The sequence below is a fragment of the Vombatus ursinus genome, unplaced genomic scaffold, assembly GCF_900497805.2.
Source record: "Vombatus ursinus unplaced genomic scaffold, bare-nosed wombat genome assembly UNPS02014816.1, whole genome shotgun sequence".
NCBI lineage: Eukaryota > Metazoa > Chordata > Mammalia > Diprotodontia > Vombatidae > Vombatus > Vombatus ursinus.
In genome coordinates, this window is record NW_020954594.1 from 18,637,696 (window position 1) to 18,663,838 (window position 26,143).

A 26,143-nucleotide genomic window follows, 5' to 3' on the forward strand; every position below is an offset into this window, starting at 1 on the left:
TGTGTGTGTGTGTGTGTGTGTGTGTGTGTGTGTGTGTGTGTGTGTGTAATGCATGTATAGTCATTTTGAATTGAAAAGAAATATACATTATAAATTCAATCACTAGTTTTCTTTCAGAGAAAATAAATAGTACAAGTTGTCATACATTACAGTGGATGTTCCTTAAACAGAAAAATCATAAGTAGACTAGCACTTAAAAATCAGAATTGTAGGCCAGTTTCATGACAGCTTGCTTGCACAAGTTCTGGATAGTGGATGATGGTCTTGTGTTTTCCCAGTCACCAGTGGAGTAAAGCAGGGCTGTGTGCTTGCTCCCATACTTTTCCACGTGCTGTTTTTAGTGATGTTGTTGGACTCTTCAACAAAAATGAAAACAGAATTGAGGTCAGCTATCTCACTGATGATAAATTATTTAATTTGAAAAGGCCACAAGCCAAGGCTATAGTGGAGGAAGAGTTGGTACATGACTTTGTGTTCCCAGGCGATGGTACATTCAATGCAACCTCTGAGGCCAAGATGCAACAGAATATGGATCAATTCTTTGCCTCTTGTGCCAATTTTGGCCTGATAGCACTAAGAAAACAGAGGTTCTCCACCAGCCAGCATTGAACCATATATACGTGCAGCCATCAGTTACAGCAAATGGAGAAATTTTGAATACTGGGAATAAGTTCACTTACTTTGGCAGTATACTGTCCAGAGATATACATATAAATGATGAGGTTGATGCATGCATTGTCAGAGTTGGCTCAGTGTTTAGAAGGCTCTGAAAGAAAGAGTAGAAGAGAAAAGGTATTAGGCTGCCTACCAAACTGAAAGTTTACAGAGCTATTATGCTGACCTCTTTGTTGTGTGTCTGTGAAACCTGGACAATATACCAACTCCATGCCAGGAAAATGAATTACTTGCATTTGAATTGTCTTAGGAAGATTCTGAAGATTACCTGGCAAAATAAGGGAGCAGAAGTGAGGAAATTTCTCAAGCTAAACTGTACAGCATTCAAACTTCACTGCAGAGAATACCATTCCAATGAGCTGGCCACATTGTTCAAATGCCAAATGTATGTTTGCCTTAAAGACTATTTTATGGAGAACTCACACAAGGCAAGCACTCACATAGAGGTTAGAAGAATCGATACAAGTATACTCTCAAGGTTCTCTCTGAGGAACTTTGGAATTGATTGTGAGACATGGAAGACACTGGCAGAGGACCACCTAGTATGGCAAGCCCGCATCAAAGAAGACTCTGTGCTCTATGAGCAAAGCAGAATTGTAGTAGTTCAAAAGAAATGTCAGATGTGAGAATTTAGAGACATTTCCACTCCAAATGTTCATATGGACTACTTGAACCCAGCCTGTGGTAGAACTTTATGAGATTGTATTGTTCTGATCAGCCACATTCAGACACCTTGTACCCTGACCCCTGACATAGTGATGTCATTTTGGTCCTCTTTGAGTATGAAGGACAACAACCAAACAACTAGAGAACGATGGTGTCAAAATCAAATAGAAACAAATCCATGATGATTTTGACTTAGAAAACTAAAATTTTCACCATGTCACATCATATTTTTTAATTCTTTTGTTAAACCCAATTGCATTTGAATATGATTTGACTGTATTTTGGAATTTTGTGGGCAGTGAATTCAACACTATAATATAAATGCATTACAGTATAAAACTTCATCTTTTTTTTTCCTTCTCTTCATCTCTTTACTTGCCTCCTTCCTTCTTAATGTGCAGAACAAATCAGGATGCTGAAACATAGAGGACTTTGCGAGTTATTTTTTCTTCACCACTTTGTAAACAGTGGATCAGTGAGAGACCAAGAGTGGTGACGAATATTTCATTTACAGGGAGCTCAGATAACAGGTTGTAATTCAGTCTCAGCTCATGAGTATAGGAAAGGAATCCCCATTGGAGAGGAGACTTGTGCATATGGAAGAACGCTGACCCAGGACTGGTATTTCAAAATAATATTTCATTTCACCTTCTCATTCATTCTTTATGAAGTCATATTCCTAGCTGATCTTTTTTATGTTAATTTGTTTCATGCAAATAATGGAAATACTCAGATTGGGAGCATAAAACTTAATATCTGCTGGACATGACGAAGTATAACAGATCATTTAAATTCTTTAATATTGAAAGAAAGGGCTTCAGAATGGTAATCCAATAGGCAAAACATTTAGGCAAAAGGAAAGAAATGACAATGAGTAAATAGAAAGGAAGGAATCTCTGGATGTGGAGGTGGGAATTTAAAATAAAAATACTCTTTCTATAACACACTGTTGCACTCCATATCCAGAAAAAAAGTTCAACTGTTTGATTAAAATAACATTTCTGTAAAGGAGCATTCTTTTCCCATTCTATCTAGAATATTTGACTAGTATAACAAATAAAGTCATAAGTCACATGTTGTTTTGTTACTTCATTTTATTATAAGCCTTATAGACCATCAAAGAGCAACAGGGAAAGAAATATCTTGGCAAATAATACTGTATATTTTTGGCTTTATATAGACAGACTCAAAATACTACAATATTTTTGGAAATATGCCAAAGGGGTTGATTATATTTATTCATGTTTGTAAACACCTGCCAGAAAATCCACTTTTATTACTATTGTCCTGTTTTAACAGAGAAATTGTGAAACAGGTTGCTCCAAAGATCAGTTTCAGTGTGCTAATGGTCAGTGCATATCAGCAAAATGGAAATGTGATGGACATGAAGACTGCAAATTTGGAGATGATGAGAAAAACTGTGAACCAGGTAAAAATATAGCAATCCTGTTTATTTATGTGTGGCCATTTGGCAGAGAAAAATTGATCTAAGGAACTAGCTGAAGAAAACATTGTGTTGGTAAATGAAGATAGGGATTTACTATATCTAGAAATAAAATTATCCAGAAATAATATTCAAATAAGGTATAGCTATTTAATTGACCTAATGTATGGCTAAACATGGATAGATAGATGATAGAATTGATATTTACCTAGAGTTTAAACATTTTTCTCCAAACTCTGTGTTTCTGGTTTCCTGATGTTTGCACACCATTTGGAATAACTTTCCCAGGAGAACAGCATGAAAGTTGTGAAAAAGAGTAGGAATATACAATACAGATTTTTTAGTTACTGAAATTAAGCTCGTAAACCAAACTTAATAGTATATCAAGCTGGAACCATCTCTGGTTAGGTGCCAAAAGCTAAAGAAGAAAATAGAAAGCTAGATTGATAGGAACTGAAATATCTTAAATGATTACATTCATGACTTTCCAGTAATGAAAAAGAAAATGAGAAATTTTTATGATAAAAATAACTTATGAATAAATACTAGCAGGTTTATCATTGTTCACTAACTTTGCAAAATTTATCTATGTATGTGAAGCTATACAGAAAGAAAATATGCAAATTCACATAATTATCATAATTATATATTATCTATTTATGTATTCATATGTGTGTATGCCCCATTATTTGGCTTGTTTATTAGCTTTAGATACTAGCCATTAAGTATCATATAGGTTTCTTTGAGTGGAAAAATATCTACCCTTTATGCATGATCTAACCTCTTTAGAAACAGTTTCCTCATCTGCAAAACAAGGGGATTAGTGAGGTAGTAAGTAGCCAGGATATACCTCTTACCTCCTTGCTAGGCTTCTGGACTACAAAGGGACCACAAAACCACTCTCATGCTCCTTTCATCTTTTTGGCATTCATTGAAACATGTCCTTTCCCATGATAATTCACCCATGGCTACCCTTTCCAGTACTACCTAGACTTTTACTCATACCCCTAACTCAGTAGTCACAGTGAATCAGTCATAATAATCTTTGGTCCCCATTGCCAGTTCCAGACTCTCTCTGTCTCTCTTTCTAATGTCACCACAACACAACCTTTCATCTTTTGATATTTATAAAAAACAAATTTATCATTAAGTCCTGATTCTAGTTGTCACAATCTACCAAACTCTAGGACATTCTCATTGCTTTCTCAAGGGATTCAATGCTAGGTCCACCCCAATTCCTTTCATCCTAAGATATTTCCACATACATGATCATGTTTCCTTCAATGTACTCACTTCCTATTTCTTCCATCTGCTCATCTTGCATGACCCACTTTTCCATTCCACTCCATCTGCAAACAGGGGATTGTCATACTCTTGATCTTGTGATCACCAATGAGTTCTATTCCCATGTTCATAAACTCTGAAATATTTTTAGCTGATCCTAATCATTTATCTTTACTTATCTCCCTATCCTCACTCTACTTAAACCTACCTTTTATCTTCATTGTGACCTCCAATCCCTTTATCCTGCAGCATTATCCTAGGCCTTATCTGCTGTTTGGGTTTTTCTGCTTCTCCACTAAGCTCCTTGAAAGATTCATCTATACTTCATGCCTCTACTTCATTTACTTTCATTCTCTTCTAAGGTTTCTTCAGTCTACCTTCCAATCTTACCATTCAACTGAACCTGCTCTCTCCAAAGTTCTCAGTAATGTCTTAATTGCAAAATCAGATGATCTTCTCTCAATTCTCACCCTTCTTTACCTCTTCTGCATCATGGGACACTGTTGACTACATTGCCGTGGACACTTGCTAAAAAGTCAAATAGATTATAAAGTGCTATATTCTGGGGAAAGGGAAAAGAGTTCCTTTAAAAGAGGTCAATCAGTATCAGATCAGGATGTACACTGTTGATGTTTAATGAGGAAACATGTATTAGTCAAAAAGGAGAGTGAGAAAGCTATCAGTAAATTAACTGGAGAAAAGGAAAAATCTATTCCTTTCCAATTAGGAAGACAGAAATCAAAGGTTTCATTTTCATTACTGTGAAATCATGTTGAATCATATCAATTTTTTTCTTTCTGGTTATAAGTTGATAGAAGAATAATAAAGCTTGGCAGAGAAAATGAGAGTCTTTCATCTGACAAGTTATGTACAGGGAGAGCTCTCATCCTAGGGAATGCTATAAATCCTACAATGGGAGGAAACCTGCAAGAGCTTTTGAAATTGTTCTGCCCTGAAGCTCAGAGGTAAAGGGAACTATGTATTTGGAGAAGCATTTGACACATTAGTTCCACTCAAGCCTAGCATGGAAATGAGGGTAAAATAAAGTAATTAAGTAAGTTTAGGTAATTACTTATGATTTTATATGAATGTATTAATATTAATAAATGAATTATATTAAGTCATATTAGTTATAAATAAATTGTAAAATGAAGTAATTAAGGAGAATTAAGTATTTTAGTATGATTACTATTAGAAAGTAGGCATTTACATTTGATTGTATCTTACTTTATGAGTACATCTTTTCCAGTAAAATTTAACTTTATGTAATTTGGAATTTTTGTAAAGATTTTCATTTTTATATTAAAACACATAAAACACATTTTCATATTAAAACATATAAAACACATAAGCTTATTATGATTCATATTTCCAGTTTTATATATATACTTGTACGTATGGTTCTTTGCACTATATGCAACATAAAGCCATGGTCAAAGCATGGCCAACTAGTGGCTGCCTGAACTAATTGTAAATACTTAGAAGAAATAAGTAGCCTTGGGATTGTTAGTGTGGTAAACCCAAGCTAACTGGGGCAGATAGGTGGCAAGGTGGATAGAGAACTAGGTATAGGATCAGGAAGACTCATCTTCCTGAGTTCAAATTCAGCTTCAGACTAGCTATGTGAGACTGGGTAAATTACTTAACCCTGTTTGCCCCAGTTTCCTCACCTGTAAAATGAGTTGGAGAAGGAATTGGCACATCACTCCAGTATCCTTGCCAAGAAAATCCCAAATGGGATCATGAAGAGTCAGACATGACTGAAAAACAACTGAAAAAATGACAAACCTAGACCAATAAAGTAATAGCAGGTGCCATAATGCATTAAAAATTATATTATTCTAAAACTTGTTTTTTATCATTGATGTCTTTTTTTTTTCACTTTTGAGGGAGGGTAGAGGATTGGGGAGTAGGATGGAGAATTATCATTCCCCAGAAAGAACACATTCTATTCTCTGGTACAGTTTTAATGAGATAGATAAAAATGTTTTGTTTGTTTTCTTAAACTTGGGAGTCTTATGAATCCCACGTATGAGACAGAATTAATAAAATAACACCAAGTTTGATACAGATTTGAAATCAATTTTCCACTTTCTCCAAAACTTAATTACAAGTTTTTACAAGTATTTATTGTTAAAAATCATACCTTTGCCCCTAAATTATGAAAATGTTATATCTTGAAAAAATGAAAGGATAATGTGACATTAGAGGCAACAGAAAGAACACTGGCTTCAGAGTGAGAAAATCAGGGTTCAGATTCTGACTATCATTTACTACCTATGTGACTTTGGAAAAGTCATTTAATCTCTATAGGCTCACTTTCTTCATCTACAAAATCCGTTTATTGGACTAGATGGTCTTTAAGGTCCATTTTGTTACTAAATCTATGATCCTATGATTATTTTTACTAAGACTAATGAGAAATATCCATGTTGTACAATTTATTACATTTTAATGAAATTTCAATTATTTGACAAAGTGCTTTTTAAAAATGTTTTTGATATTAAACATTTGAAATTAAAAGAGAAAATAGCATGATTCAGTGATAATTTGTTTTTTATTGTTATTAACTATGAAATATGTTGAGTTTGTTTTGAGTGATTTATGCATTTCTGTTAGATGAAGAAGTACTATTTAACAATGGGTAAAGTTGTGCCTTCTCACTAAAAGTTGAGACATTGTGTCTAATGGTAACATTTATATCTTTAATTAGCTTCTCCTACGTGTTCATCGAGTGAGTACGTATGTACCAGTGGAGGATGTATCTCAGCATCTTTAAGGTGTAATGGAGAATATGATTGTGCAGACAGTTCAGATGAGGTAAAAAACAATCATTCAGCTACAATCCTTATATCATTTGACTTTAATTTTTGGATAATGAAAGTACAGTATTTCAAAGATATTCATATAAATAAAGAATATCCTTGTTGTTGAAATCATGAGTCCCATAGTATTTTCCAAGTGGTGGACATATTTGTTAATTTAAAGGAGAGCTGACAATGTAATGAGACTCCAGAAGTATTGGCTACCTGTTTGTTCCTTCTGTGACTATATCTTTATCAGTAATGAAAACTCCAGTGCAAAACCATATTTTCACAGATGAATTGTGTAACTGAGTGCAAAGAAGATCAATTTCGATGTAAAAACAAGGCCCATTGTATCCCTATCAGATGGCTATGTGATGGAATCCATGACTGTGTAGATGGCAGTGATGAAGATCACTGTGACAGAGGTGAGGAATTCTTACTCTGAAATGATAAAGGGGATGTGAAATTACTTCACAAAATAGAGAACACACAATACAAATAACTTTAAAGTTTATTACTGCTATTTATTAAATTGTTAAGTATATTACTATTATTTATTAAATGATCCTTCTCCATTTTCTTTATTTTCATTACATTAACATTCATTAGTGTGTGGTTCCAAGTTACTTCATATCTATTATTAGTATCTCCTACATTGGTGTCATTGCCAGATGCATTTCCATATGCTAATGCTCTGGCAGCCTCTACACATTTTAAAAGTAGGAATAAATGGTGTAACTGGTAATTTGGCAGTCATTAAGATCATAGATGGACAGCTTGGTGATAGATATAAATTTATGAATGTATATGCCTATGAACATAAAATACCATACTAGATACTTTTTTCAGTCTTTAACTCTGCCTTATTATAATCCAATAGTTAAAGCAAATGATATTCCTAAAACATATGTGTGTGATACATAAAAGCTTTGTTATTTTGAAATATTGCTTAACTCAACTAAAAATGGGGAACAGGGAGGATGTTCTCTTTAAAGATCTATTTGTTCATATTACCTTGAATCTACCAGAATGAATTAATGAATTTAAATTTAGGCTTTACCCAGTTCAACCCAGTTCAAATTTTTCTCTGACCAAAGATAATATTCTGTCTCAGTTACAATATAACAGGAATAGCCTGACATATTATTTTTAATGTATATATTCCTTGGTATTGCTCTGATAACCTCCTGTTGTGCAGATCAAGAATGGAACTAGGAAATTGGGATTTGAGATCGTTTGCCTTAATAAAATGGTATATTTTGTTAAAAAAAAAAACTTTTGAAAAATCCTATGAACCTAAATTTTTTTAAAGGCTAATAGCCTAGCATATATGATTCATGGTGTTTTAAAGTAAAGAACTTTATGCTCTTCTCAGGCTGCTGTGGGAATCCCCATGATGTAGTTTTTCTGAAATGTAAATTCTTTACAGTATAATAGAAAGTCCTTTGACAAGTAGTCTATCACAAAACCCCTTTGTATTTTTGTTACAATTATAATTCCATTCATATTTCTGTTCTCCTTGATAAAAAACAGTGGCATTCACAGCATTATTATGAAAAAAAACATGACAATGTTATCTCATGTCATACCTTAGGGAACTCATTTTTGCCTTTTAACCAGATTGATTTTCTACAAATAAAGTTTTCTGAGATTAACAAGGGAGTGCTAAAACTTTGTAAAATCTGTTTGAATTTGTTCCATTTTTAAAATATAAAATTAAGTCATTTTTTCCCTTGGACTCCTTTTTCAACATTAGTAAAATGCTTTATTCCAAAATCTATATATTTTAATTTTGGAATTAAAATCAGTATCCTGTGAAATAAGCCTACGTCCCTTTCATGCTTTATTTTCCCCATTGTTTCAGTAAGGGAGAGGGGGGTGGAGTTAAACAACATGTTGCTATTTCACATTTTTTTTCAAATATATTCTAATACCATTTTGCTTTATGACATAGAAATCATCCTTATGTTGGTTAGACAATCCTTTTATCTAGTTGACTTTTTATTGTCTTTCCAACAAGACTATTCCAAACATCTTCAACCTTCATAGCTGTCCTTGTATACCTTACTGTAAACAGGTCACCTTGTCTCTTACTTTACTGATAATATAGGAATTCTGAGACTTAAGAACTCTCCACTCTGTCTTGAAATTTTTCTATTTTCAATCTTTTTTTCTTCCTGTTCCATTTCACATGGAATAAATATTTCTCCTCATTTCTAAAGCTAACTCCTCATTTATGTTCTACATTCCATCTCATATGCCTCTTTCATACCTTTGGTTCATCAGTCAACTCCCCTATCTTTCCCATCATTAATGGCTCTATGTCCTCTGATGACAAATATGCCCAAATTCTCTTTATTCTAATGAAATCAGTATCTTGACCCTGCTAAGCCTTCAGACAGTCACATCATCCTTTCCTTCCTTTTACAATCAAATGTTTTAATGTGTAGTCTACTTTAGTTGTGTACAATTCCCCATTGCATACTCACCTTCTGCAGTCCCATTTCTATGCATTTCAACAAGAATTTATTAAGTACCTACTCTGTGCCAGGCATTTGGGAATAGGTAAAAACACCATTCCACTGAAAGTGGTGCTCTTAAAAATCATTATTGATAGGCACTGATTTTATTATTCATCTTTGGATTTCTCTACCACATTTATCGCTATTATATGTAACATACTCCCCTGTGGTTATTGCCATCCACAAGATTGTAAACTACTACTGGAAGAAAGGGGATGTGTATTTTTTTTGTCTTTGTACCTAGTACCTAGCACAGTGCTTGTATACAGTAGGCACTTAATAAACACTTGGTACATTGGGTTGAACTGCCCCATTCCTTCATTTCTGAAGCTTTATTTTCTCTTCTTGATATTGCATTCCAGTTCTCTCTCTCCATCTGTCTCTATCCATCTTTCTGTCTCTATTTTTCTTTGTCCTCTTAGTATCTCTCTCTCTCCCTTCCTCTCCTCCCTCTATTTTCTCTCTCCTCCCTCTCTGTCTCCCTTTCTCTGTCTCCCTTCTTCCCTCCTAAAGCACTTAGCAGATTTCCTAACACATAATAGGTATTTAATAAATGCTCGTTCCTTCTCCCATTCCCTTTCCTGAGTTCAAATGATCAAGGCCAAGTGAACTATGATCCAGGGTACTGAAAGAACCAGCAGACAGAGTTGCTGAGAATAGAAGTGATACAGAACTTGAGAAGAACAAATGTCCCAATTAAAAAAAAGAGAGAGAGCGAGAAGAGAGTAAATGCTTTCTACTTTAATCTGGCAAATGTGGCCTTAATATCCTGCAAAATTCCAGATCATATTGATAAAGGAATAGTTTATAAAACAGGGACTGTACCTGTGATTTCATTGATATAGAGAACTCCAGAGTATAGAAACTCCTACTCCCGATGCAGGTGAACACATTTTCTACACCTTGTAGTCTCAGAGTATTGCCTAGCCTAAAGCATTGAAGGGTTAAGTGAATTTTCCAAGCTCACACAGCCATGTGGCAGAAGCAATTGAACCCAGGTCTTCCAGACTTTGAAGTTAGCTCTCTCCCCACTAAACTATACTACCACTGGTCAGTAAACATCTCAACAACAAAGCAGTAGTGAGGACTAAAAGCTAGGAAGTCATTATCACATATAATTCATGCCATATACCGTTATTTCCTTTTTTGACAGTTAAGCTAGTTATCACATAAATCACATAAAAAAGAAATACTATAGCAAGATTTCATTAAAGTAATAATATTTTACTCGTTATATTCTAATGGATAATATAGAAAGATTATGAGGTTATTTATAATTTGGAGGATTTAAAACTAACTTAATAACTAGACCCAAAGATTAGTCATGTATGGATTGATATCTACTTGAAGAGAGATCTCTACTTGACAAGCTTAGAGTTATGTCTTTTGAATTGTGCAATTCAATATTTTGACACACGAACTTAGATGAAGGCATATTTGACATGTTTACCAATTTGCTGATGACACAAAACTAATAGACCTGGACAATTTCAATGAAAATGAAATTTAATACTTTGCTTTAAAAGAAAAAAACATTTTACCATTACAAACTAGAGATTTGGCTAACCAGCAGATCATCTGGATAAGAGATGGGGGTTTTAAAGGGTGGTAAGCCTTTATTTCATTCCTAAATTCCTTTTACAAATCTCTAATTGCTTGTGTAATGGAAGAAACACCAACTATGCCATTTGTTAGTCAGGAGCACCCACTGGAGGTTTTAGACTCCAGACTCTAGGAGGTTCACTCTAAATCTGAGCACCCAGAAGGACAGGAAGACAGCTTCATAGGGGTTAAATAATAATTTATTCCGATTCCCCTGTATCTCAATAGGTCCCTGATAGTGGGAGCATCAACTCCTATAGGATCCCCTAATCACCTGCAAGGAGGGGGAGGAGGGCAACCACTCCTACATCTCGATGAAGGCCAATGGAGATGGGCACAGCACTCCAGCTTGTGCACTCCCCTTAATCTCCCCCAAGCCTCAATGGGGGCCAGTTGAGGCACTCACACACAGCTTTCCCCACTTACTGAGCAGTGCTCTTTTGATTTATAGAGAAGCACACAAAGAAGGCAATTTGCCAACAAAAAGTTCACAAGTTAACTTTAACAATATGACCATGACTTAGCACAGCATAAGTGTAGTAAATATTATGTCATCCCTATGTCTTACTGCACAATCACAGTAGAAATTGTTTGTAACCACAACCCTGGGAACTAGAGATTGTTTTGGCCATGGATCCTGGATACTGTTATCTAAAAAAGGGACAAATCCACCTTACTTACAGCTTGCTAGATGTCTCTGCCATGGTGTCATGAACTCGTTATCTTTTCTCCTAAACTCAGTCCTCCTCCTCCTCCTCCTAACTTCTCTGTTTCTTTTGAGGACATCGTTATTTTTCTAGTCACCCAAGTTCACCACCTCGGGTATCATCCTAATCTCTTCATTTCCATTTGCCCCCGTGTCTAGTCAGTTGACAAGTCTTGCCAAATGACCTCTACATCATATCACAAATGCATCCCTTCTCTTCTTTTTTACCATGCTAGTCCAACAGTTCGTCATTTCTCACCTGCATTACTAAAATAACCTCCAAACTCATCTCTAATCTCTCCCCTTTCTGATTAGTCCTCAATCTAGCAACTAGGATGACATTCCTAAAGTGAAAGTCTGGTTCACCAAGCTTCAGTGACTCTCCTTTTTTCTACAATAAAATCCAAACTCCTTTGGCATTAAAAGACCCTCACACTTGGAATGGAAATGGGTGGCTATAATCCTATCACCTGGGAAGCCAGAGGCTGGCAAATCTCTTGTGCTCAGGAGTTCTGAGTTGTTGTGTTCTATGCTGAATGTCCCCACTAAGTTCAACATTAACATGGAGAGAGCCCAGAAGTGGAGAGAAGGGGAGAGGGAGGTGGGAAAGAGCACCAGCTTGCCTAAGGAAAATTTGAATTGTCTTTTGCAAGTCAGAAATTATGCTGATAATCTCTACTGGAATCAGGCCTGTGAATAGTCCCCGTACGTCAAGCCTGAGTGAGATAAGAAAACCCAATCTTTTAAATTAAAAAAAATACATAAAAATCTTTCACAATTGATCTTGAGTCTATATTTTCAGACTGACTGTATATTCCTTTCCTTCACACACTCTATGCTTCCAACAAATTAATCTAATTGTTTGTTCTTTATGCATGGCATTTTATCCCCTGCCTCAGCTTTTCCACAGACTGTATCATACATCTAAAAACCTCTTTCCCCTTGTCTGATACTTAGCACCCCTATCTTTCTTCAAGGCTCAGCTCAAGAATCAGCTCTTCCATGAGTTCTTTCCTGATTACCCCCAGTTGTTGTATCCTCCTTGAATCATTTTATATATGTTTTATATATCCTGTAACTCTGACCATGTCTTGTCCCACTAATAAAATGTTAGCTCCTCAGGGGCAAAGACTGGCCCTCATATTTCTATCCACAGTGGCTAGCATAGTACCTAGAACAGGGGTGGGTAATCTATGGCCTTGAAGCCAGATGTAGCCTTCTGGGTACTTGGATATAGTCTTTTGACTGAGTCTAAGTTTTACAGAACAAATCCTTTTATTAAGGAAATTTGTTCTATGAAGTTTAGATTCAGTCAGAATGCTGCATTTGAGGACCAAGAGGGCCACATGTGACTTCAAGTCCACAGGTTCTTCACACCTAGCCTAGAACATAGGAATACATATAGGGACTGAACCTATGATCTTACTGATATAGAAAACTCAATACCAAAAACTGGTATAGAAAAGATCCTGGGTGAGGAAACTCCCTAAGCAGTAGCTAAATAAATCTTTGACAATTGTTCATTTGATTGAATAAATGTCAACAGTGTGATATGGCAGGAAAAAAAATCTAATGCAATCTTCAGTTGTGGATAATATCTGGATAATATCCAGAACAACGGTGAGTATGGATCTACTATATTTTGGCCTAATAAGACCCCATCTTGAATGCTATCTGTACTTTGGGGTATCTCATTTTAAGAAGTATATTAACAAGTATCCAGAGGAAGGCAACTAGGCTGACAAAGGGACTAGAGACCATATCGGAAGAAGATCCGTCGAAAGAACTGGAGAGGTTTTTAGCTCAGAGAAAACTTAGGAAACACATGATAGTCTTCAAATATTTGAAAGAATTTTTATGTGGAAGGTCAGTTTAGATATGATGTCAGATCCTAGAAAGCAGAACTAGATGTAGTATAAAGACATTATGGCAGATTTAGTGATTCAATATGATTTTTTTTTAAATTTTCTAGCAATTAGAGCTGTGCAGAAGTCAAATGTGCTGCCTTGATTGATAGATTTCCACTCACATGAGGTCTTCAGATAAAAACTAGATAATCCTTTATTGGAGATGTTTTAGATCCAACTTGTCCAACTTGTGGTAAGAATTAGATTAGATGGGCTTTGAGATCTTTTCCAACTCTGAGACTCTGTAATAACTACAAGTGGAGGTTTGATGTAAATGTTGTCTCCTCCAGGAAGCCTTCCTTGATTCCTATAGCCAATAGTAGTTTTTCCCTTCTTCAGTATTTTGTATCACTTTATTTTTATGTGGATGGGCATGTTTTCACATTTTATCTCATATTACAATTATCTATATGTATTGTATGTTTTCTCTTAGATTTTACATTCATTTAGGGACTGTATCTTTTTGCACTCTACCCTGAGCACCTCTTTGCATGGCAAATTTTGGTGATCATTACATTTTTTTTAATAGATGAATCATCTAATTATCTCCTTTATTTTATGAATGAGGAAACAGACATGATAGGCTAAATGACTTTTTACAATGGGTTATTTAATAACAGAAATGTGATTTGTGCTAAGGCTCCTGGCTCAGGATAGAGCTCTTACCCCTTTATTGCCTAATTATCTTTTTATAACAATACCTCAGTCTACTTGGAAACAATGAAAATAAATCTTTGTAATCCATATAGGAAAGTAACAAGCATATAAAAGTAAAAATATTAGTAAACATATATAATGATGAGTTTCCTAGGCTATAGGTCCCTTAAACAAAGTCGATGTCTACATTAGACACCAAATTGACCATCACAATGGTCAAGTGATTCAGAGTATCAATAAGAAAAAGTCACTTAGTGTTGTTAGTGACAAAACATTTGAATGACTGATTAAATCTTTGTATGCTAAAATGTCTTGGTATACCATTAATTGAATCAGCCATATTCCAAAGGCATATTCCAATTTTTTTAGTTCTTTGTCATTTTAAACAAAGCAAAAACAATTTTTAAGAAGATCAAAACAATTCATTTAAAGGGACTGATACAATTTTTGCAAGACAGTTTCACCTAGTTTCTACAGCAGAAGTGAGCAATGGTATGATGTAGGAACATTTTTAATTGTCCTTAGAAGTCCATTGCTTAGTTATGATATAAAATCAGTAGAAAATCTTCCCTCCATACCCTTCCCTCTTGGTGTTCTGTGTTTTCAACAATCCTATGTGTCTGTATCCCAGCAACAGAAAAATTCCCCACTGATTTTAAAGAAAAGTATTTCTGCCTGCCAGCACAGAACATTTTTTTAAAATTCAAATTATTTCTTTTAAAAAATTTAAATGTCTTTGCATTTCTGTACTATAAAGATTGTGTAGGATGTGAGTAATTGAAAAGCAAGAGAAAAATTCATCTCATGAATATAATAAGTGTGATAAGATAATATGAAAACTTTGAGATAAAGACTTCTATGCCTTGCAGTATTATTTAGAAGCTAAATGTATCATATTAATAAACTCTTTTTTATTATTTTGAATATTATTTGCTTGAAGTGTTAAGCCAGGGGAAAATATGCATATACACACAAGAAACTGAAAATTTTGTTCTTAAAATATAATTAGTATATAACATACACTAAGTAATAATTTGAATAATATAATACATAATACTGTAATAATTATTTGCAATAATTATGCTGTCTTCTTTTCTTATCCAAGGTGGAAATATATGCCGAGCTGATGAATACCTTTGCAATAATTCACTCTGCAAACTACATTTTTGGGTGTGTGATGGAGAAGATGATTGTGGAGATAACTCTGATGAAGTCCCTGAAATGTGTGGTATGGTTTTTCAATTAGTTCTCACTTTTATTTTTCCTTTAGATATAATGTACCCATATGAGTCAATGAATTGGAACAAGGTAATACAAGTTTCAGTTTTGGGACCACATGGATGAAAAATTATCATTACCTTCATGGCAATTAATAGAAAGATTAACCTATTCACATTTTATGTTTTTTCTAAGCCTGTGCTTACATATATTAGCTCTATTCAAAGGATAGATTTTCTTCTGCATGGGATAATTTCAGGCAGTTTCCCCTCTTAAAATGTATCATGTCATGTAAGAAGTCATGTAAGGACATTGCCATCACACAAAACTGGTATTAATGCTATGATTGGTGGGCAGATGAGTGAAATGGGGAAAATACAAACAATCACACACACACACACATACACACACACACACACACACATACACACACAAATAATGGAATCATCTACCTCCATCAGTCATCCATGAATATTCAGGGAAGATACAGAATATAGGAAACAGAACTGTTGGGGCAAAAAGGTGACACAATGAGTTATTTAACATTTTAAATCTAGAAATCCAACATCTCAGCTATTCTGCAAATGGTTGCTACTTCACTTTATTCCTGCTCCTCATTGACATTTATTTTCACTTTCATGCTGAAACAATCAACAAACATAACTGCACATGTGCAGTTCATCAGAATGCTGAATCTCTTTCATGTTCCCAAGGTTCAATTTGCCCTTTTTCCCATTCTTCACATCTAATATTAGTGTAAGAGCATAACTTCACCTTTAATTTAATGGAAAATGTAACCACTTTGACCACAGCTAAATAACACTTAAGGTGAATAGAAAAACCCCAACTGTACTTAAAGTCCTTGTTCTGTTTGGTATGTGAAATTAAAGCTAAATTTCATGATGGATGATGACATTGGAGACTGACATTAAAGAAAAAATGAAGCAAGGTTATTTTCAGGGACAGCATGTACAGCTTAAAAGAGTCTGCTTAGAGAATTTTCACTACAGGGACAATAGCTCAGAGATTTATTCCCAGTCCTCAATCCATTCTTCCCTATAACCTTAAGAGACAGAAAAGGCCCTGTTGAGATCACTGCGTTTCTGAATTAGAATAAAATGTAAGAGTGGTGATTGTACGGCACACATATTTTCCAATATAGATGTCTTATGTTACTCAAAATGTGTTAGGTATATGTTTTGCGGGGTTTGTGTGTGTGGGTATGGGCTTGTTTTCACTCTCCTTTTGGTCTATAGAGCTAACAAGAAAAAAAAGCACAAATTAGTTATTGTAGGACTAAATAATTTCATAAGAAATGCTTGCATCCAACCCAGAGTCCAAGAAGGAACTCTAGGGGACAATCTACATGGTACTGCCCAAAGCCTTAAGATACCTAGGTTGATACTATGAAGCCATTATTATATTCTCTGCAACATCACTTAACGGAAAAGAGGGAATACAATTTATTAATGGAGGCCAGGTGATGGGCCCAACAGTGTTGTGAGCCATGCCCCAGATTTGACCTAATAACTGCATACCTGACTGGGCTTGCTGAACCTGTGTGGTATTATTTGGGGGTGGGAGTTCAGGGAGATTGAGCTGCCACTGACACCAAGTTGTCATAAAGCCATTATGGAGTGATCAGACAGATATCTCAGATATGTGCAGTTTCCCTTGGGTCTCCTATATTTGAAACAGAGGTGCAGAACAATGACCATGGTACCTTACACACCTTTCTAATGCTTTGATTCATAAATAGGTAAAGATAGTGAGACTCATGAAAGAGAGACAGAAAGAGAGAGAGAAAAAGAGAGAGGGAGAGGGGGAGTGAGAGGAAGGAGGAAGAGGAGGGGAGAGAGAGAGAGAGGAACACAGAGACAGAGAGACACAGAGAAGGAGGGGTGGAACATTTCTTTAAAATTTACTATATACCACTTATTCACATATACAAATAATAATTATTAAAATTACCTTATGTGCACATACATATATGCAATCAGACAGATATTTCTTTCCAGAGGATGATAGAGAAATTTTTATAGCTCTAGTATTTCTTGAGTGGTGAGTTTTATTTCATTTTCTTTTCAGTAGGTGGCCTGTTTTTCTATATACAATGTGGTACCTATAACATATGCTCTCTCAAAATTGTATGCTGTGTGAAATTGCTCTTTGAGATAGCTAAGTGTCCTGCCACCATGTATAAATTGTAGGCATAATTTAATTTGGTACACTGAGTGAAGTCAGCTAAGATAAGGTATCTAAAAACGAGAGCATCAGGGTTGGCTCTTTTATTTATCTTGAGGTAGGTCCTCTATTATACAGTCAAATAATAGATATGCCTGTACTTTATGATGACATTAAAATGAGCCAGGGGAACAAATAATGTTTTCTGTGGTTAATAGAAATAATCAGAAGCAGAAGCTTCTAACACTACATGTTTTTTTTTCCTATGTCCACAGATAGACAATTTCCACAATAAAAAGAGAAGTAGAATATTCATTTGAGCAAAGAAAAAAAAATAAAAGGAGAAAAAAATGACTATTTAAATTGTTTCCAAATGCTGTGTTTGTGTTTCTTTCTTACAGCAAAGTTTCCATGCCCACCCACCCGCCCTCACAGATGCAGAAACAATCATGTGTGCCTTCGACCTGAGCAGATTTGCAATGAGATAGATGACTGTGGTGATAACTCAGATGAAGATCATTGTGGTGGTAATTCCATTTCATTCAGAATTCATTCCAAACCAATGACAACAGAAAGCTTAATTTAATGGTTATTGGGTTTTGAATTCAAATTTCTCATTTAGTTTAGTGAAATAAAAGATGTTTCATGTGGTCTGAGGGTATTTCATCCAACTACTTTGCTTTATGGAAATAGATTAAAATAGTTTAATGTTATTAAATTTGAAGAGTTTCTACATAAACTATTTCAAAGGATATAATACTAATATGAAGTATTAGTATGTAGCACTTGAAAATTTCTAAAACACTTTACATATTACAGCTCATTTGACCCTCACAACAACTCTCTGATATAAATGATTTTATTATCCTCATTTTGTAGGTGAAGGAAACTAAAGCACACAAAGGGTAAGTCATTTGCCCAGGATCATGCAGTTGAAAGTGTCTGAGGCAAGATTCAAACTTAAGGTCTTCTTGATCTCAAATCCAACACCCTGTCCACTGCACTACCCAGCTGCCTTTGTATGCCCATTTTTTCAGTGTAGATGTAGATTTATGTATCAGATAAAGACTGAGCCTGGTGTGGTGAAAAGAACACTGGATTTGGTGTCAAGAATACCTGCATTGAAATTCTCTCTGGAACTTAATACTCGTGTGGCCCTGGGCAAGTCCCTTATACTGTATAAATTCTAACTTATCAGATTAAGTCACTGACAGTCTATACTGGTGTAGGAAAATTCTTCTTTGTTGATGAAAACACAGATTCTTATGAGTATTTGTATATGGGTATAGAGATAACTGTATATATATTTACAAACATACTGTACAAGACAGGGTGTCAAAATCAAATAGAAATGGAAGCCACTAATCTATATATAAGGGTCCCTGAAGGTCACATATTGACTTAATTTTAACATGTAATGTTATTTGTTTTATTGTATTTTTATTTATTTTGCAAAATATTTTCCAATTGTATTTTAATCTGGTTCTGGGTGTGCTCATAAGTGTTGGGACCACCTGCAGCCCATGGATGGCATCTGACACTTCTGTTACATGGTGTCATACAGTAGACAAGTAAGAAAACTTTGAGTTAGGAATACCTGAGGCCAAACCCCACTTTTGTTACTTACTTGTCACATGACACTGGTCAAGTCACTTAACTTCTATGTGCTTCAGTTTCCTCATCTGTAACGTGTACTCCATGATCTCCAAGGTCCCTTCTAGTTCTAAATCTGAGATCATCTGATCTCTTGTATCTTTATATCTTTTATTGTTGTCCTGTGCATGTAATGAATGTCTGACAAATATTTGTTGATTTATCAAATGATTAAACTATTTATTGCATTTGTTTATGATTGTATAGATAAACTTATATATAAAACAAGACCTTGTAAAAAGGATGAGTTTGCTTGTAGTGATAAAAAATGCATACCCATGGAGCTACAATGTGATCGTTTCGATGACTGCGGAGATGGTTCAGATGAACAAGGCTGCAGAACAGGTGAGTTTGCTTAGTGTCAGGCTATAGTTAGTCAAGGCATCTAGGTGGCATAATGGATAGCATGCCCAGCCTGGAGTCAGGAAGACTCATCTTCCTAAGTTCAAATATGGCCTCTGACTCTGAGCAAGTCACTTAACCCTGTTTGTATCAGTTTCTTGTAAAATGAGCTGGAGAAGGAAATAGCATACCTTTTCAGTATCTTTGCCAAGAAAACCCTATATGGGGTCATGAAGAGTCAGAGCTTAATGAAAAAACAACTGAACAAAACATTAAGTCAAATAGTTGTAATCTTTGTGGGTGAAACCAAAGTAGCATCTCAGAGGAAGGAAGGGACTTCAGAAGTCATCTAGTCCCGTCTTCATTCAAACATACCATCCATTGTAAGTGATTATTCAGCTTCTTCTTATAGGTCTCTAGTGATGGGAACTTGCTACCTCCTAAATCAGACCATTCCAATTTAGAGTAATGGCAATAGTTAGGGACTTAGGCATTAGATCAGTATCCCTCAAGACTTGCTTCATTCTTCCTCAGTCTTTATTACTTTGACAAAAAGATACTTCCTGAAACTTGCTGTAAGCAAAGTCTAACTGCTTTAAAAGGACTTGTTAAAGCAATCTTTTGTTTTAAGAGTCCCTTAAATTACTCTAAGTAATTAACAGAGGGATAAAAAAAAGATAGCATTTAAATAAGTACTCTCATTAAACTGGAAAGTCTGATGTTCAAATAAGGACTCTAGTCTAAGCTTTTGAACCTGTGGCCAGGTACTTTTTTATGAAAAAAAATTAAAACTAATTGTTTTAGGCATATACAAAAATGATATTTGCCTTGAGTAATGGTTAAAGTGAGGGTCATTTTTCCCCTTTCCTATTACCAGTAGTTTCTTATTTCTTTAAAGTATATTTTCATTTTTCAGGATAAGTTCTAGGAATCCTATATGTTAATAATATGTTAAGTTCCTATATGTTAATAATTTTGCATTGAGTTACTATTGAGTATCTGATTTTCTGAGCAGAGAAATTCACTGAGCTCATGACTAAATGGCATATACAAAGTGCTTTTAAAATATACATAAAAAGTAGTTGATGGTTTTGAATTTTGAAGTCATTTTTCACAAGTTATTCCTCACTAAATGATGATAAAGAACACCAACAAGAAATGGGTAATATGATGCCTATCCAAATCCATGTCAGGAATCTTTGGGATAAAACACTAACTCTTGGGAGGGCTTGGGAATTGTGTTCATCTTTGAAGCATGTTTCCAGAAAAGAAAAGGTGTCCCCAGTCACGTCTCGAGAAAACCACTGCAATGTGTTTCTGCTGTCAAAGGGCTCTCTGTAACCTTTCTTTTATAAAATAATGCCTCCCCAATAGGATGTCCTCATGGAATCCCACCAGCAGCAGGTCTTGGTAACAGCTTGAAGTTATGGCTAATGACACCATAACATATTCTATCTAAATTATATTAGCCATAAATTAGCGCACTTTTTTCCTGTTTACGTACCTTTCTGAGGTCTAAGGGATCATAAGGAATGAAAACTATAATCTTATGCAATACTAAAAGAACAAGCTGGGAAGAAAATTAATAACATTTTCAAATAAAAAAGATGTAAAGCTCTCACATTAGGAATTAGAAAATATTAGTTTTGACCATACATTTTTAATCCTAGTTCCCACTGAATATACCTGTGAAGATAATGTGAATCCATGTGGAGATGATTCATATTGCAATCAAACACAAACATCTGTTTTCTGTCGTTGTAAGCCTGGATTTCAGAGAAACATGAGAAACAGACAGTGTGAAGGTATAGTACATTTCATAAACAGCTTGCTCTTAAATCTTTGGGTTATGAGATGAATCCTAAAACTGCTAAATTGTGAGGTGACAAGTGATTGATTTTCATCAATATTGTATGTGTATATAATAATGTAATACCGGTATATTATGTGTGAGAGTGGAGAGTCTCTTGGGTCAAGCATGGGTTTGTTAGACAGCTGAACTGCCATCTAGGATACAAAGCCTTTTGCAGAAAAGCCTCAGACCTGGAAGAACTAGATTGTTTTGTTCTATCTTTGGTTTTGAAATGCAAATAAAGAAATTTCTATTCCAGGAACTATTGGAAAATTAGGTTCATTTCATGAAAGAATATATTCTTGTTGACCCAGTTCTATGGAGTTATAAAAGTTCTTTTTTTTTAAATTATCTGTCACTGTATAGATACTGTGACTCAGAAAATATTCTGGGGCATGAATATGTTTTGATTTTAAAGCAATGACATACACTAAATTGATATTTGCCAACTCCTGTCTAGATTGGTTAATACCCTCTTGGTATATAGGACAGCCAAAGGAAGTAGGTGAAGTATATGCCATGATTTAGAGTTAGCTGAATGTTGTTCCTTTTTTTTTTTTTTTTTTTTTGGTGGGGTTGGGAAAGGAGAGAAAGTAGGCAATCAGTATAGTGTTATTATTCTTGTTCTGTCCCTTAGCATGGATGGGTGAAAGTAGATTGCATGAGTTTTCTTTGTATTCTGATTAAAGTTATAATAACTAATGCTATTTCACTTTAATCATTATCAAAAATTTAATCAATGACTTTTATTAGACAAAATAGATTTATCTTTTTAGATGGCCTACAGACAAGCTTTTGACAAAGCCATAGTCTTGATTTACTTGATTTACTAATATTCTTCTGGACAGTCATTACTGTTGTGGATATATTTTAATTAGATTTACAAAAGGCTAATGCATATTATGTGATTTTCAAACTGGTAGCTGCCTTCCCCTTTACTTCCTATTGCTCTGAAATTGCCCTTTCCAGTTCTTTTTAATCATGTAAATGAACATACTCTTTACTCAGTCATAGGATCCACTTCCTTATTTAATGACCAGAATGTTAATTGTACTCATTGGGCATGGGAATGGAGGAGGATATTACCTGGGTGATAATTACAGTAATATTCCATAAAGTTTATATTCACCCTACATGGTACTAAATAGGATCACATATGATTGAAATTTGCTTTGAAATAATTGTAATCATAATGGTGCCCATGATGATAATGATAGCTGGCATTTACACAACACTTTAAGACTGGCAAGGTTCTTTACAGATGTTATCTCATTAGATCCTTATAAAAACCTTGTCAGGTAAGTCCTCTTATTTCTCCCATTTTACAGATGAGATAACTGAATCTAACAGAGGTTATACGATATCCCCAAGATCACACAATTAATGTGTCTTGAAAACCACATGATTGGCATTTAGAATGCCTAGGGTAAGGATGAGACAAAGAGACATAATGATGGAAGAAGAGGTTTCATGTGTGTGAGTGTGTGTGTGTGAGTGTGTGTGTGTGTGTGTGTGTGTTGTATTGTGTTAAATGGAAAATGGATTGAATTGACATATTCAATAAAACTCCTTGCCCATGACTCCATTATTTTTCTATTCATTTCTTCTTCCTCTAAGCTCCAAAAGATTGCAAAAGTATTTTAATGATAAATGGGGGTATATGCTTTGTTATAAATGGGGATATAATGTTTCAATGGTAAATGGGGGTATAATGAAATAGAATATAGGAATGTAAAATCAGGCATGTATCAGATCATCAAATAATGTCAATCTAATTGAAGAGACAGTGTTGGAGAGAGAGTCCTGCCTCCAACACATACTGACTGAACAATTCTGGACAAGTGACTTCACCTCCCAGAGATCCCAGACAACTAAATATCAAATATCATAAGTTTTATAGCAGGTGATGATTTGTGATGAGTTTCCTTCACCAATTAAAATCATGTCTAAACCTTCCCTTCCTAGTGTGTGTGTGCGTGTATGTATAAAACCTCTTTAAACTGCATTTTGGCGTAGTGGATAGAGATGAAACCTCATAACAAGGACCCTAGCAAAGTCCTGCCTCTGACATATCAGTTGTGTGATCCACAAGTAGCTGAGAAACTACCAACCTCCAGCTCACCATTAGGGAGTTCCCTATGCTGTTGAAATCTCAGGTCCAGTCCCAAGCCATTGAGTTCCTTTCTTGCTAAACAAAAGGGAAATCATCTGGCCACTTTTAAGTTGTAAATTCTAACTGTACCCAGCTACAAAAGATGTATTCTGATAACAAAGGGAAATCACAGGATATCAATTTGGATAAATGAAGATACTTGAAAATGTTTGAATTGGGTGATCTGATAGTTACTAATCTGAAAGTTACAATTCAAAAAAATAAATAATTAAAACTAAATTGCTGACAGAGATGCAGTACACAGTTATGGGAAAGCCATGGTGAACTCAACCAGCAGAATAAAAGAAGAGTGATTTTATTCATATATGTCATGGGGGTTCACAGTAAAAAAATTAAGGATACCAATTACAGGAAGCAAAAGGAACTTGACTTGTTTATGATGTAGAAAGGACAACTTGTAGGCCAAATTTAGGATAGGAATGATGTGACTTTGGTTTTTTTTTCCCCCTAGACCTCAATGAATGCTTAGTGTTTGGTGCCTGCTCCCAACAGTGTGTTAATATGAAAGGGTCATATAAGTGTGTGTGTGACCAGAATTATAAGGCCAAGAATAACACCTGCATAGCAAAAGGTAAGGTTATAAGTATTCATTTTAATGTTACTAATATTTTTTATTTAAAAAATCATATTGTGGGTAATTGGTGAAATGTGTCTTTGTACAAATATATTTTGAGCTGTTTGGATATAGTTCCATTCCTAAAATGAAAAAAAAGGGTGTGATACTGATGTATTTGAATGTTCTTCAATACTGATTAATGAGTGTCCTGTTGAATTGTTACACTTCTTTAGTAATCTCAACTAGGACATCATTTTAAAATGACTCTTAAAAGCAGGGTAACTAATGAAAAAAGTTCTCTGTGTTTTAAGAGATAGTCAAAATTGGTTGAATTTCACAATCAAAGGTGAAATTCAGAGTTCCAGAATCTTAGCATGATGCCTGATCTTATGGGAGATTATTGGATCACTAAGAAAAAAAGTTGAGGATTGACAGTGTCTTCTGAAGAAGGGAATTTTAAATAAGGATTTTAATGGTTTTAGCCCAATTCCAGTAGTCATGTTCTGATTCCCCTTTATTCATAAAAATAGGTTTTCATTAAATACTCGGCATAGAATTGCAGTGTTTAAAATAGATATTCATGCTTATCGGTTTGCTTCATCCACAAAACACTATGATTAATAATGAAGTCACATGCCTAGTTGCTAACCCTACCCTTAACTATCTGAGATGATTTGGGAATGGAGTGTTATAAATATTTAATCTTTTTAATAAAGAATGACTCTACTTAGATTTATACACTATTAAATGCAGTTATCACTAAAACTATTTGCAAATATATAATGAAATTCTTGGTGCAAGAATGTCCTCAATCAACCGAGATCATAATCTGTATGTGACTTAGTATATAAATTCCATGAAGCATCTTAAAGCACTTAGATGTTGCTACCTCCCCAGGGTCACTCTGCTAGTGTCACAGGAAGAATTTGAAACCCTGTCTTTCTTACTCTAAACTCAGCATGTAATTATGCCTCACTGCCTTTATGTTGAATATCAATTAATTTCTATTAGAATTTTTGTAAAGCAATTTAAGATGGTTTAATACCTCAAGGTCACCCTTATGTTGATAAATTATTTTGGCCTTGAGTGTGCAGAAATATTGATTGATCAAGAATTCCATATAATAGAATTCCATTTAAGAGAGAGTTCAAAGTATATTTATGTGAACTACTCAGATTCCTAAGGTAGTTTTAGTTAGGGGAGAAATAGGGCTTTGTATTTCTTAACATAGGTGTCTGAATCCACTGTCATGAATATTTAATATTATAAAAATAAATATTTAGATTTAACTGTGATTTAATGAAAATTGAGATTCAGGAATAGATTTACACAGGATTATTAAAATAAGTATATTTAAACACTGTATTGTACCCTAGTGTTTAGCAAAATTAAATATACTTTCCACAAAGGCCCCATTTGTGTCTGTGTGAAAAATTTTGGTCAATGAAGAATTGAAATGTCTAGGTTGACCTTAGAATTCTTAAATCAGGAAGGCTAAGGGGTCAGAGTAAAATGACTTGATTTTGATTGAAGATGCTGTTTAAGCGTGAAAATACCGCATAATTGAAAAATAAAATGTTTGCTTTTACATTAGTTGAAATTGACTTTATTTTTGTATTTCATTATAATAATCTCCAGGCTCTGAAGATCAAGTTCTCTACATTTCTAATGACACTGATATCCTGGGTTTTATATATCCATTCAACTACAGTGGCGATCATCAACAAATTTCTCATATTGAACATAATTCAAGGATAACAGGGATGGATGTGTATTATCAAAGGGATATGATTATTTGGAGTACTCAGTTTAATCCAGGCGGAATTTTCTACAAAAGGGTCCATGGCAAAGAAAGAAGACAAACTACCAGTGGTTTGATTGTAAGTAAACAGCTT

At 34.7% G+C, this 26,143-nt stretch overlaps 1 protein-coding gene across 1 annotated transcript in view; it reads left to right on the forward strand.

Moving 5' to 3' along the window:
* Positions 1–26,143, forward strand: part of LRP1B (LDL receptor related protein 1B) — a 2,189,733-nt gene that overhangs the window by 1,992,833 nt on the left and 170,757 nt on the right. Inside the window, exons 69-77 of the mRNA XM_027835590.1 lie at positions 2,641–2,770; positions 6,783–6,889; positions 7,169–7,301; positions 15,376–15,498; positions 18,074–18,199; positions 19,533–19,670; positions 21,338–21,472; positions 24,144–24,263; positions 25,887–26,128. Of these exons, the coding sequence (XP_027691391.1) occupies positions 2,641–2,770; positions 6,783–6,889; positions 7,169–7,301; positions 15,376–15,498; positions 18,074–18,199; positions 19,533–19,670; positions 21,338–21,472; positions 24,144–24,263; positions 25,887–26,128 (1,254 nt within the window). The remainder of the gene's footprint in view (positions 1–2,640; positions 2,771–6,782; positions 6,890–7,168; positions 7,302–15,375; positions 15,499–18,073; positions 18,200–19,532; positions 19,671–21,337; positions 21,473–24,143; positions 24,264–25,886; positions 26,129–26,143) is intronic.